The 15168-nt window shown below is 41.1% G+C and overlaps 1 protein-coding gene across 1 annotated transcript; it reads right to left on the bottom strand.

Annotated features, from left to right (window-relative positions):
- Window positions 1–5214: 5214 nt before the first annotated feature.
- LOC128771248 (ubiquitin-conjugating enzyme E2 H-like) lies at window positions 5215–15132 on the bottom strand. The gene is made up of 9 exons (XM_053886558.1): window positions 14992–15132; window positions 13564–13686; window positions 12075–12151; window positions 9335–9411; window positions 9157–9231; window positions 9047–9086; window positions 8807–8859; window positions 7371–7499; window positions 5215–7285 (listed from the first exon to the last, which is right to left on the bottom strand). The coding sequence occupies exons 1-9, from the start codon at window positions 15007–15009 to the stop codon at window positions 7161–7163; spliced, it is 717 nt and encodes a 238-aa protein (XP_053742533.1). The 5' UTR covers window positions 15010–15132; the 3' UTR covers window positions 5215–7160.
- Window positions 15133–15168: the final 36 nt, after the last annotated feature.

Genomic DNA, 15168 nt, shown 5'->3' with positions numbered 1-15168 from the left:
ACAGAAGACGCCCGGAGACGGGGAGGTCACGTGACCCGCCGTGGCTTCGGAGCCTCGTCCTATATTGACACTACACATGATTGCTCAAACAATGAGAAATAAAGCAAAAATGTGCTAGTGCCAAAGTAGGCCGGGACAAAGTTCGCTTGGGTAAGAGAGGATCTATCTCTGCTCTGTTTATGGCCCTATGGTAATTCACTGATGGTCCACTGAGACAGTGAATTCTACCAGTGCCATACACAGAACAGGAGGATGGTGTTCGGGAACATTCGCCACGTTGGCCCTCGGCCCCCAGCGGCTGAAAAAAAATAAGACCAGAAGCCGTCCATGCTGCGCCTTACACAGTAAACAGGGTGGCATGTTTTAGAAAGCAAATCTGGTTATGAGTCATGTTATGGTGACAGTACTGTCAGTTCATGTTCTCAATCCTGTTTTGGTTTCTGTCTGAGAGCATGTTTTCCAATGAAAACAGTGTATCACCCTCTTTGTAAAAGACGCACGACACATGAGACTGAAGTAAGTATGAGGGAGCAACACCGCAAAATGTATGGCTTGAAATTAATAACCATTTCATCACAGCGATAACATGATCTAACACACAGAGTTGGACAAAAGAAGGAATAAACTTCACACTTACCATGCACCATCAGTCACGACTAAATCCAACATGCCGTAGAGACACAGTAGTATCCGTCCCAATACGTCTATTTTGATGCATGGCTGAGTAAAAAACCTGAAAGGTCAGGGAGCGTCTTAAATCTGTGACCCTGTCAGCAGACGGAAAAAAAAGCACTGAGCCACTTTTGGGTTTATTATTTGACTATCCTGGACGGGCGTCTAGAGCTCACATTGATTCTGGCTGTGTGGAATGATGCGCTAAGTGATTTTTGAGATGCTCCAAATGGGTCCCAACGCGGAGCTCATCTTCCCGTTTCCGGGATTGATCAATAGAGTGAAAAGCTTGAGAGGGAAGGAGAGGGAAGGAGAGGGATGGAGCGTCAGCATGTGTGCTTGATACACAGGCCTGATTTGGGGATACTAACGCATTTGCTTCTCGCCAGTATCAATGGTTTGACAGAAACTTGACCGAAGTAGTTCAGTTTTTGGGATGCAAATATAGCAAATATAGATAGTTATAGATAATCTGTTGCTTTACATTACAGCCTTTCTGGAACAGGTCAGCACTTCAGCCACTCGTCTACTTGCCAAGACAACAACCCATAAACACCCCATGACTAAATGTGTTAGCTGAACGTGTGTACATGAGTGTGTGGTCGGTTTGTATGACCTGTGACAGCTTAGTGACCTGTCCTGGATTGTCCCTTCCGTCTCACTCAACGTCAGCTAGGATTGTCTCCACCCCCGGGTTTGGATCAGCAGAATAATATGGATAGATGTCTGATGTGATAAAGACATCACACTGCTGCACAAAGGTTGAAGTTACTGGATTTTTTAAAGGCTTGAAGAGACTAAAAAAAAGCCATGTCTAAATAATATAAGCAATAAAATTGGGTTATTTGTCAGTATCACAGTTGGTTAATTCCAAAAACTACTTGCTTCTAAAGAGAAATTACTGTCTCAGTTGCTTACCTCGCAAGAGTCCAAAAACCATCATGAGCGGGTTGATCCAAGCCAAAAACAAAAGCTCCATTAGGAAGTCATTTTCAGATCAATGAAGAGAAGTAGCGCTATTTCAACACTCAATACAAATGAATAATGGATAGATTTTTGGTGCGTCAAACAGCTTGTGTGTCCATCCCCCTCGGCTCCCGTCTTGTTTTTGGGCTGGATGACAGGGGATTTTCTGGTGGACAGGTAATTAGTTGGTAAGCATCTTAGCCCAGTGGCAGCGTAGTAATCCACGCCATCCTCCTTCTGCCGCCTGGAAACGCAAACCCACGCTTCAATTTCTGGATTTATTGCGCAATTTTGAATCCTTACCAAACATTTATGGATTGAAAAAGTGCGCAGCGTTACATAATGAAGGCCTTCATAAGGGTTTTTGCTCTTAAAAAACAGGTCAAATAAAGGTCTCATTTTTGTGTTTTAAGTTTGTCACTGAGTCACACAACTTAGTCTTGTTGTGGAAGAAAACAGTTCACTTGGTTTGTTTTAATTCTGAGGTTATCTAGTCTTTCTTTTGTACTGAAAGAACCTACTTATGCCAGGACTGTGTCACTTGCTGTACTGATGCATCAGTCAAGACAAGGTTATGCTCTGTAATCGAATCCAAGGCAGAAGAAATGCGATCAAATGACAAAAAGACGTCCTCTGAATCAGCACATAGGATTTCCAAGGTTAGATATTCACAATTTAGAATCGCTGAGTTTAGTGCTGTTCGGACCCACGCAACAAAAGCTGTGAACGTTCATCAGATCAGTGTGTCTGTCTTAATATGAAAATATGACATGGCTGTTCGAACCTGAGAGCAGGATAGAAAGCTGTGCTGCTCCCAAGCGCTACAATGTATTAAATATATGAGTTTTCATTCTTATAAGCTTAACTATAACATTATAATATATAAGATTATCAGAAGATTATAAGATATATATATATACATACTGAAGATGTTTTTAATAATTTAGGAGCTGGTTGGCTAACATCGGTTAACTAAATGAACGTATTCATACATACCAGACAATGAAAAGACTCATGACATAAACATCTTGAGAAGTGAAAAGTGGAAAATACATTCCAATAAATAAACAAAACCAAACGCCTTTCTTTCAGAAGATAAAAAAAAACTAAACTAAATAAATATAAACGCTCTATTTTTATCAAATAAGAAAAAAAAACGTTGTATTTAATTTCCATAGAATCGTTTTAAAACTGCTACATAACGTCTTTAAAATGATTCATTTTAAAACGCGATATTAGAAATGACGTCACGTAAATGAAGAAATTGCTTTTTCAGTTTTGAAAACTAACTTTTTTAAAACTCAGACAAAGTATAATTTCAGCTTGCTTTTTTTTTTTTTTTTTTTTAATGTGTCGGATATTTAAACGCGGCAAAAGTCGGAGGCTAAGTTCCGTACCTACCTCGCGCTCCTCGGTCCACCCGCCGCCTCCTCCTCCTCCAGCATCCTCCTCCCGGGTGTGGCTGCTGTGCGCCTCGGCTCCGGACCCAAAGTTTGCCCGGTTATATACCCGCGCGGCCGCAGCTCCAGGCTCGGCTCACTTACCTGCTGTCGGTGATTATTAGACAGATTGCAGGTGGAAAAAACGAGGCAGTTGATGTGGATCCGTCAGAGTGGAGCGCGGCTGGTTTGGGTTACGGCGCTTCCAAAGTTGACAGTGAAATCCAGCCGAGCAGCCTTTTGTCCAGACTCCATACATAATGAAGGAGGAGCAGCTCCGTGTCCTGCTGCTGCTGCTGCTGCTCCTGTTACCCGCGAATAGCTCCACTCAACAGGACCACTCGGAGTGAAGTCATTCAGGTGTGCCACTCCGATAGACATTCATATGGCGCTCTTCTATGTGTTTGCTCATCAGTTAACTATGTATTTATGAAATACAGAGCCTTGTCGTTACCCTCCATTAACTTCTATAGTATAGTATTAATACCAAGTGTTCTACATCAAGTCTGTTTCAAGAGACACCATTTTGAACCACCCATTACATAAGCAGATAGTATTTTTTGTCTTGCTTTTGCAGAGCTTTTGAGAGGTTAAAGACCCTCTTTTAGGGCGAATATGTTGTTTATTTAAATAAACCAAAGTGAAAATAGCAGGCTAACAGATGTACTGTGAGACATCATGGCAGTGGGAATCAATAGCATTTTAGCAGTTTGTATGAAACAAATATATTTGCCCCATTATGAGGTAGATAATTTGGCATTAATTGTAATGTAAACAGTATTTAAACCATTTGGGCCAAGGTTTCAAACTCAGCTCTCTCTCTCTATATATATATAGTGTGAGACAAAAACATTTTAGAGTAGTCACGGTCCAACATGTATATCTAACCGGAATCTAAATTATTTCTTTTAAATATTGGAAGCTCATTTTAACATAGTTTTAGGATGATTTCAGATTGTTTCTCATTGTGTGCAAAAAAAAAAATATATATTTTTTTTTTTTATTTCTGAGGGTCATAATATCGACATGCTCTGTATGTTTCCATACACTGAATTCATTCACCGAGAGACAAGCTGAGTTTGTTGGCCACATAGAATGACTTGGTCTGAGGACCTTCTGGCTGCACAACTCTGTTATTTCCAACCATCTGGGTAGAAGCACATGTGCTGTTGCCTCATCTAAGTAGGGACAACAATAGCATGCGATCAGAGGCCTGCAGCCAAATTAAACTGCCGCTGTAACTGGAAACCTGAATAGAAACAAGGCAGCGAACACGTCGATGAATATTTTATAAGATCATTGCACCATTGGTCTGAGGAGCATCGCTCCAGCATCTGAGGCGCCTCCATGGCCTCTATTCATCCCCCATGCATTCAGAGGAATAATACGCCTGAAATGAGTCAGAGGGGTCTGAGCATCATCTGTCAGCAACACACTTCCCTGGAAAGTCTGAAAATACTTTCAAGTCAACAGTCATTGTTATGGCAACCTGCCATCGTTACCAGCAGCAAACACCAAAGCTGTGCAAGATAAGCGGTTACTGGACGTCGGGTGTAAGTTTGTTTTTGCTTCTCTAATGTATCATGATCTACCTTCCTTACAACCTTACCTATCTGTGGTCCACAAATTGGCACCTTTGCTGTAAATATTACAACATAGATGTTTGTTCTTTGGAGGAAAAACTCACATATTCATAGATTTTAACAAAGAAAAAGTATTTTTACAAAGACACTTTTGGGAGCCTATTTTGTATTTCTGCCGAAGGCGTATTGTTTTCATGTGTGAAGTGTGGGGACATGGCTGTAGGTGAATCGTGTCTTAAAATATCACGTTTGCAGTTCAGTAACAAAATACAAGTCATGTAAAATGTTAGAGATCCAAAACCAGCTTTCAGTGGAACCATTTTGTGGATCTCAAAAGACTATCATCACAGTCGCAGTTCTCATATTTTGCCAATTAAATTCATGAATCAGCCGTCCGTCTTCCAAAATGTACCTGTACCACATTTAGTACTGTGTCATTGAGATAAGCTCCGGCCCCTGGATTGATGAAGCCTGCCGCCTAGTGGACAGTATGGAAACCGCATGAGAGGCCGTCGAAGCCTGTGCGAATGACAAACTCACACATTTTTGTTATCATTTATTTCTTCAAGTTACAAGGGAAGCACATTTATTTTTTGCCTTAAAAAAAATCAGGGTCATCTCCACCGGTATCCTGGACTTCGGGTTTAAAAGACAGAAATAAAAACAAATGATAGGCATCAAATCACGTGATTAATAAAATGTTAAACACCGATAGATCCAGGTGATGCAAATAAGGTTAGACAGGGTTTCCTCTTCTTTTTTGGAAAATGACATCATGTGTTGCTACGAACTAAGCAGACTTGAATATCAGGACAGCAATTTGTCATTTGAACCATCAGGAAGATGTTACTTTTTTATGTCAAACTCTAAACAATTTCCTCCCACAAACTTTCAGCCACACTTAAAATCTTTCTGGATGTGATGCCAACATATATTTAAACACAGCTGTCAGTGTTTCACCAAAGAAAAGCCTGCTTGGCGCTAATGTTTTGTTTCCTTGAAAAATAAAAAAAAGCCTCCTAATGCAAACTGGTGTGATACAAACATACTATGTTCAAGCTTAAACACAAACTAATATACCATCATGACTCATCACTGCTATGGTAACGCCTCCTTGCTGCATCTGGTGTCTGTGTGAGGTAATTCAGGAGGAAAACTGTAACCACACCTTAACACTCACATTTGTCTTTCCTCCACATTCAATGTAAACTATCAATCTTGGAGATGAAGTGGATATTGTTTGTGTAGGTTTGTTTGTTTTTTTTTTTTGACTCAATTTGGTCCCACCAAATTGTAAAGCAACAAGCCATCAACAGCATGGAAACAAAAACAGGCTGTTGTAACGTTGAATGGCCGAGACAAAGAGCACTTTTGATCGACAAAGTAACACGTGTTACGATGATAAACGTGGACACGATTGCATAAAAAAAGGAGGGGGTGCAACATGTCTTTGGAGGATTGGACTGACGACGACTCATCCTACGAGCGAAGATGCATCAGTTCTCATCTTTACAGGACGATTAGTTTTGAAACTAGTGCGTATCAAACCAAAGGTCATGGTTCAACACCTGCAAAGGAACGACCTACCCCTACACAAGTCAAACACCTAGTATAGTTCAACACAAGCAATAGGCAAAGTTAACAAGTTCAATAATTCAACACGGACCTGGGTTAAACATCCCGCACTCCAGGTCAGAGAGGGCCCGCGGACAGCCCGGCCCCCCCTCCCCCCACGTCTAAAACTCCACAAACTCAACACAACTGGACGTCTGTGTCATGCCACAATATACAAAGATATTCAGAGAATGACAAACACTTTCCTAAAACGGAGAGGAGGAGGAACTAGGTGTGGATGATCATGATTGTGAGCTCAGAACAACACAGGTTACCTCTTGACTGGATTACATTCATGCAGGCGCACGCGTGAATGAAAACACACCGAGATTCCTGCACACACACACACACTCACACACACATGCTGCGGCCTGTTGTGTCGAATCTTCATACGCTGTGTGTCTGTGGGTCAGTCTGCACACACAGTATCTACACCAGGATCGACTGCTGCAGCTGAGTCTGCCGCCTCCAGCGACGGCGGCGCCTCCGGGCAGCGCTGAAATGATCAGGTCACTTTCAGAATCCTCACTTTTGTTTGAGTCCACATCGGCTCGCTGCCTCCCTCCATGAGTGAAGGATCCTGGTCAACGGTGGAGAGAAAAGCCACATGGCAGAAGTGGACTTGGCTCAAGTTCAGCCTTTTTTTTGTTGTTTTTTTTTTTTGTCTTACTGCAGTTTCGGTGCCGGATGTAGGCAGGTGGTCTTGAAATCCTAGATAAAGGTTAATATTTGAGCAATATTGTACTGCAAATCCTCATGTCGCGATAAAAATCCGTGTGTTGCTGTAAAAAAATTGTCTCGTTTAAATATGAATATAGCACTAAGTTTCTGCTCATCAGCAAACGACTGTCTGTTGCCAGGTGAAGGGATGAGGTTTCTCCCTTCACTACAACTCCATGTCCTGAGCCTCGTCCTCGGAAAAGTCTGACATGGAGCTCTCAGAAGAGGAGTCGCCGCCTCCTTCCTCCTGCTCCTTTAGGGCCTCTTCTGTGGCGTACTTCTGGATGTACTCTGAGGACGGAACCAGACAAAACCCTGGCATTTTACAGACTGTTCAAACTTCTTAGGGTTTAATAAAGGAGTTGAGGTGAAATACCTTTAATTTTATGTTTATAATCCTCTGGTCGGTGAAGGTACATGGCGGCCGCGTCCCCGTTGAGAGGATCAATGGGGTTGGGGTAGGCGAGCAGCTGAGGCAGGAACGACTCAAAGATGTTGGTGAGATCTGGTGGAATAAAGATGCGAGAAACTGAGGACCACAACATGCAATTTTTTCAAACGCCTGTGGTATATATGTTATCAAGTCAACAGGTCTCACGTGAACATTTGTAAACACTTGTAGCTCCCCCATCTATGGTTTCAAGTGGAGTCATAACACTGTAATAATCATTCAGTCCTGGAAAGCAGCCAGTGACTCATTCTTTTAAGACGATTAGCTTCTGGGTACTGCGATAAGAAGACAGTGATTTCCATCACAGCACATCTCATACAAGCTTGAACTGATATCTGAAACGACTGTGCAGGCTTTGAGCTAGAGGGCGTCTAAACTGCAAAACAACCATTTACAAAACTAACTCATTGCTTTTGAATCAGAGGAATATTTGGCGCTCCCGGAGGGGGCGGAGTTATGGGTTGGAGGCGGGGGTTTTGGACGCTGCGTTTCAAAATCCTACCTAAAAGCCTGCGACTTTATAATTGAAGTCGGGCCATCGACATGCAAGGGTTGTTAAAAAAAAAAGAGGCATCACGGGGACAAAGAGAATCAGATAAGGAACCGCAGCAAATGTGGCTGGATTGTGTTTTATATAAGTAATGAAGCCACATCCTTGTGAAACACAAACCAACCTGCAACTGACAGGCATTTCTTTTTCAGACACCTGTGACACTCACAGTGGACAATATTAGCAGTGGTCTGTGCTAAATTCAGAAGAGTCTGATAACATGGCCTCTGTATGGCCCAAACTTCTGTAACTGGTCACTGACTGTGCGGGAGAAACACCCTGTTATTTTTGGCTTTCTGTCTATTTCAGTCATTTCAGTACATTGACCAGTGAAACAAAGTTCCCTGCGATGGCCAGGGTTTCAGGATAAGAACATTTTGATGTCACCATTTGCTGAAGAGGCTTTTTTCCAGCCGTTACTAATTGCTGAGTCAGTAACTTGGTAACCCATACACCAGATGTAATGCAAAAAACAGCTACTAGAGCAGCAAATAAGCACGCAATGAATTGAAAATGAATGGCAAAATCCCCCACACATCCAGTGAATACAAGTACTGGGCAAATTATTAAGTCCTTCAAGGACAGACGGTTCACCTGAAGGTGTGTTTGTGTGTAGATCCACACAGCTAAGAGCCTTCTTATCTGTCAGTGCGCCATGTCTGACCTCTGTACAAGCAGCAGTCATCACCAACATGTAAGCTGATTAAAGGTGCTCTGCCTGAAGATGCTCCTCCAAGGAAGAAGGTGCTTTTCATCCCTCTTGACCAGTGAAAATGCGACGTTAAACGCCCGAAGTTACGCACGGACTTACCATAGAGCGCTGTCCATGTTTGGTTAATGACATCTAAACACACTGTTCCTGACCTGAGAAAAGATGCACGAAATATAAAGCATTAGGAGACACATTTGGTTTGTATGTCATTCATTGCTATCACTTTCAGGTTATAAGAGTTGAACTTAGACCAGACAGTTGCTGAAGACGGTATGTAACGCAGTAACTTGTCATGAAAAATAACATCTTAGTATCTAATACAAAAAGATTTGTACTCACGCTTCATCAATGTTAGGATGAAAGATTTTATTCATAAATCCTGCCAAGACAAACAATAAATATTGGTTAAAAACAGAAAAACAAGCCGAAAAAACAAAGCTGCCACATACCTATTGAAGGGGACTTGAAGGGGTATTTATCGGGTAGATCCACGCGAACCTTCCAGACACCTCCCTCGTACGGTGCTGCAGACAAGCATACGTTACTGATGGTTCACAAGAACTCCCTCTGAGAGGACATTTGTTGGGTGCATGATGTGAAAAATGGATGAAAAACCTGTGGACTTACTTCCTGGAGGTCCGTGGAACTTGACCACAAACTCATTCAGACCGCTGAGGATTGTCACCTCGTGCTTGCTTTCAATGCTGAGATGTCCAGTTAAGGAAAGGTCACCACCGAAGTCAGACAACAAAAGAAACCAACATGGCAACTGGCTCAAATACATAGACAAGATGCCCTCTCTTATTGTCCACTGTCATGGAGAGCAGCTGCTTAACACCGGGGTCAATGAGTGGATCAATAATGACACTGATGTCTTACACAGACACTTCATCAGTGAATGGTTGTTGAGGATCGCAGTAGACTACTGAAACCAGTTTGGTTCCTCTTCGATCACATTTCATTATTTGGTGCGAAAGTTGTAATTCATCTGAAACAAAGCATGCCTTATTAGCAATGACATAATTGGAACGTTTCTGAGGTATGGTGCAGCAGTGGCAGTTGGAATGTGACTGGGCTGGAGAGGATGTGTCATAGTCACAGACCGCTGTGACTGTGAGAGACTTGTGACAAACTTTTAGGTCGTAAAGCTACAGGAACATGTTTCAACTAGTTAGTGCAGAGCATTGAGATCATGTATCATGTGGTTATTGTTACCAGTGTAGCTTGAAATGCACATGCTCATGTAGCAGTTTTATCCACAACAGATAAAAACCGTGAAACTGAAGCTCAGTCACTCAACAGAAAACCTGAATCTTAACTACTAACAGAAAAACATCCAAGGCAACTGGTTCTATAAATAAACCTGTTAGAGAATCGGGTAGCAAAAATGTGCATCTCTGTTCTGCTTCTCCCTCTGGGTTATCCATAGAAACCAAAGGCCAAACAAGCCGTGCTCAGTGGAGAGTAACACAATTACACAAGAGAAACCTTTAACAAAAGCCCTCAGTGTGTCGCCGCCAGACATTTGAAAATGTAAACTGTTCATTTGGGGACTGTCTGATGCTCAACTACCATCTCACTGTTTACGCATCAAAGCACGGAAACTTAAATGTCTTGCCGCTTGGATTTGATACATGATACACACATGCGACGTTGATCAAATATTGAACAAGGGCAACTCGTTGATCTGCATCTCGATTCTGATTTGCCCTGAAACTTAACTGCCTTTTTATAGTTCATGTGAATTTCAGAGTAACCTGAGTCATGATCCTCTATGCCAACAAAGATAACCAAGAACGTTTCTAGATTATCTCATTCATTGTCATTTACATACACAACATGCATCTTATCCAAGAGACTGGTCGTAAACCTAGCAAAGGTTAACAGAGACACAGATTTAACCTATATGTAATTACATATGGTTTCTTCATGCATTTGAAGGCTCCTACTCCGACAGATTTCAGTAATCTGCTCCAGAGTTATAATTTTGGTAAAAAAAAAGTACATATCTTAATGCAGACAACAGTAACTCAAAACGTGTTTAATAATTAAAGTAAATAAAGCAGTATCTAAAGTTCAATAATTCTATTAATGCACATCATTTAAATCTAATACATACATGCATGCAACAGCAGTATGCAAGTTGACAATTCATGCAAATGGCCTGTTTTTTTATGAAACGATTTTTAGACTAATAAACCACATTTATCAATGACTTTAAAACAAGTTTCTGCCCAGTGTAAACTCGGCTCGGGAAAAGCCTGAAACCCGTTTATCGAGTCAGAGTGAGGGCCTCTGACACTGGGACTGGCTGCATGTTGTTGTTCCTCGATCAGCTGTGTGTGAAGCCCCGCCCTCTACCATGTTCCGGATGGTAACAGACTGACCAATCAGAGCGCAGTATCAAGCTGCAGGACCAAAACAAAACAATTGTGCTCACGTTGCTCAGAAAATCCTACACCCAAACTTAACAAACATAACGATTAAAATACGTCGGGATAAAATAGCAATAAAATGTTAAGGAGGGAAAATGTAGAGGAGGGGAAACAACTCGCTTTCCCAATGCATTATTCAGGACAGAAGCAGAGCAGTGTCCGTGAAAAACAGAATTAAATACACTACCATTTTAGTTTCATCGTAAACTAAAATGGTAGTGAAAACTCGACCAAAATGACCTACATTATTCAATCATACAAGCATCCATATTACTTATCAGAAATATAATTCTTTACATTTGGTTATATGCTGGTGGATGTTTTCATCACAGACCATTAAAAGTCACATTTTTAATGTGTGTTTTAAACTAATGTGCTTTGTCATTTTTTTACCGTCTTGACTTGGTGGTGGCAGGAAACGTTTTCATTTTAAGAAACCCCTTGTGTCTATTCACAAAATGCTCGTGAACAAAGCACATGAAAGTGTGAGCCAGGCCTTCGAGTTGTGTTGTCAATGCACTGAGTTTTGCACTACACATATATTGCTGATAATCTCAACGATCGCCATCTAGCAGTAGCTAACAGAGCTAACAGTGTTGCGACAGATCTCGAGCCAAACAAGTAGCACAGCTAATGCTAACGCTGGCTCACACAAATCACACGGACTGTGTAGTTTGCTCGCCATTCTGAGGACTCGACAGGCAGCGAACTACGTGCCACCGTTTATTTCAGCCAAAGTAACCAGATTCAGATCCATACCAACGTGTTAACCACTTTTTTACAGAATATATCAACGACGCACTGCTAGTAGCAACATCATGTACACCAACAATTGCCAGACTGTAGCTCGCACAATAACCAATACTAGCTGGATTGATGCAGAAACAGTAGCTGATACTGCACGTTTGCGCGTATTCGTGTCAAAAGGATACAGTTTCACCACGTCGGTGTCCATTCGCCTCTTGCCCGGACTTGGAGACGACATTTTTGTATTCCTTTCTGAAGTGAGCTAAAAATACAGACTCGTTAGTGGACTGCCACTCCGCCGTTCTTTGTGAAAACACCGACGGTCCCTCTGGACTGTATCAACAGTCTTTCCAAAATGTCCACGAATAGGGTCTTAGCTGCAACATCGCCCACTTGTCTTCTCTCGGTGGATGTTCCTCTGACCAGCTCTACCTAGTTGTGTCCCGTCCTGAAGACTCAACCTCCAGCCTCATAGAGGAGGGACTCTGGTATAGATATACAACAACACGCTGCTCGAGCTCTGCTTTGTGGCAAGAATTTAGCATTAAACAAACTGCTTATTCGAATGGACTGTTTTATTTTAGCTCCATTATTTGGCGTCCACCGCGTTATAATGCCTTTTTTACGGTTTGGAAACGAAAGTACTAGCAGCGTGCTGCTCTACACCATCTAGATCTATGTAACAATGAACCCACTGAAAGGCTGAGGCCAAAGTTGTGTATTCTGCTTTCACCAAAAACTATGAATCATACATGAGAACGGTCATCGAATCACCCAGTCCTTTGTTCACATTTTATTTATACTTTCTCGACTTCTCTAGTGGACAACACACAGGCTTTCATATAAATATGAAGTGGAAAACACATCCTCAATCCATAGAAATGGGAATTCTCCACAACGTGGAAGGTTGCAGGAATTGTTTTTTGTTATTTATGTTGTATTTTATACATAGTTCTAGTGTCTTACATGTCATTGCCCGGGTTGCCAAGTAATGACATTTCAATCTCTATATGCAAGGCCAATTTGACAGTAAATATACCTTTTATCTTAACCTTATCTATATTCTGGAACATTACATGCAAATTGTTTCACAACTACTTCTGATCTATTTTTGAACCCAAGAACACAGCTACAAGTGGAAATGGTCTCACAAGGTGTACAACCGTCCATGTCATCGATTGGACTCTTCTCACCAAGAAATGCCGCAAATAAGGCAAGTCATTCAACTGCCGTTGAAGAGTTTAAAGACCAAAGAGAAAGAATTATATTCCCCTTCTGATCTCGCTGTCCGATAGTGAAAGGCTAAAATAGCGATAAATGTTGAGAAGTCATCCTGCAATTCAAATTCATAATTAAATAACCACTAGTTGGTAAATGTGCTCAGCCACGATGTGTTTAGCAGTGAATAATAGGCAACTGCTTGCTGCTCAACATACAAATTGCAGTAAAATACAGATAATACAGTCATTATCAGATATTTGCAGTGACCTCGCAAGTAATTCCTAGAAACCAGGTGCAGCACAAAACAAAGTTAAGGTTTAGCAAACATAGTAAGAGTGCAGTAGTAAGCAAAAGTAATAAAAGATTGATGATGTTTCAAGGTCTTCCCACAGATATTGCTTGTGTTTGCTACTGTTAAGAAAGCACAGGTTCAACAAATATTTGTCCTCTTACCAAGTAAAAAGGAACCTCTTCACTGGAAGTATGCAGACGATTTTCATGGTTCAGATGGGCCAAACCGTCCAACATGATGATGACATTTAGAACTTGTGACCTTCCGTGATACAATGTTTTCCCCTACACACAAAATTAAACTATTAAGAGGGAATGTATATCAAAAGGAGAGCGACGGTTACCTCTTGAAACAAAGACAGAAGTGGCCCAATCTTAAAAAAATCAATGACCGCCTTGTGGCACTCAAGGGACAAATTGTGTTAATCATTCTTGGGATGCTTTCGTTGAAACTGAATGTTTGCTCTCCTTTACTCTATCAGCCAGGGACAAAAAGGTCATACATATTAGCTGATATAAACAAAACACCACAAAAGCAAACTTACATACAGTAGCAGTTATTTTAAATCAAGCTGCATCAACATAAATAATACAGTAAAATTGTTTATGTTGCCACTTTGATAAGGTAAATATTGGTTAGGGTTAGGGTTAAATTTCCACAGGCATTTAAAAAGCGTTTGACATTTAAATGTTATCTTCAAAAGTTAAAGCAAATTGATCTCCTTTGTTGTAATTATTATTAGTGTTGTTCATATGTATCTTTAGTTAGAAATATTTCTGTTTACTGTGCCATCAAAAGCTGTTCCAGAAACAGTCTGGTTCAAGTTACACATCCAGTGGAAAATGAATGACTTTTTTTTCCAGCTCAACTAAAGATTTTGTTGCGCTAGGTTAGGAGACAGTTGAAGATAGATCAAATATATCGACTCAACTACCATATTATTGGACTCATCAATAAACTGGGTTGCTGTAAATGATAGTTTCAACTACATTAGATAGTAACGTGGTATTTCAGTTAGGTTTCGCAACAGATGTAGCATGAAGTTAGTCTATACTTTGGCAACTGTTGTTCATGGACATATATTTTACTCATTGATAAATTCCCTCTTGAAAAGTGCTGCGTTCGTAAGGAACTATATTTGTGGGATGTCCAAACTGCTTTTTTGTGCTGAGAACAGTCAGCCACATTAACATTTTCAGCAAGTCTGTGCTGTGAAATTCTCTTTGTCTGGCCTTGTCCTCTTGATACACTAAGAGAATCAAACATCTGCTAGCAGATGGGGTCTAAAAATATGAGTGAACAACATTCACACTGAACCAGTAAAATGTTCATGTTCACAACACACATCTGCTGCACATCTCTCAAATACTCATCCCTTACAGGTGAAACCCCATTTGAATGGAAATAACCAGGGTTTTCCAAAGCTATTCCTTTTGGATCTATGGAATATCAGGTAACACCCATTATGTGTCATTTACTAGTCATTCTGCATGTTCTGTGCGAAATAAAATGTGTATTCATGGATTGGAAAACTGGCTTTTCCAATACAGACTGAAGGCAAATCAAGGCGATTCCTTGAAAACGGTTACCTTCTTGTTCAGCAACATCAATTAGAACCTGGGGACATTCGATTTCAGAACGGGCTGCAGTTAATCTTGTCACATGGTGCGTGAACGTAGACACAGAGTGGTCGTTTTGAACGTCGCGGTTATACATTTTGAAACGACAGGGCAGATACTGCAGCTCGCAACCGCAGTTCTTTTATA

This window comes from Synchiropus splendidus, chromosome 14 (assembly GCF_027744825.2).
Source record: "Synchiropus splendidus isolate RoL2022-P1 chromosome 14, RoL_Sspl_1.0, whole genome shotgun sequence".
In the NCBI taxonomy this organism is placed as follows: Eukaryota; Metazoa; Chordata; class Actinopteri; order Syngnathiformes; family Callionymidae; genus Synchiropus; species Synchiropus splendidus.
The sequence above is the reverse complement of the archived record's forward strand: the minus strand, read 5'-3'. Positions and strand labels throughout refer to the sequence as shown.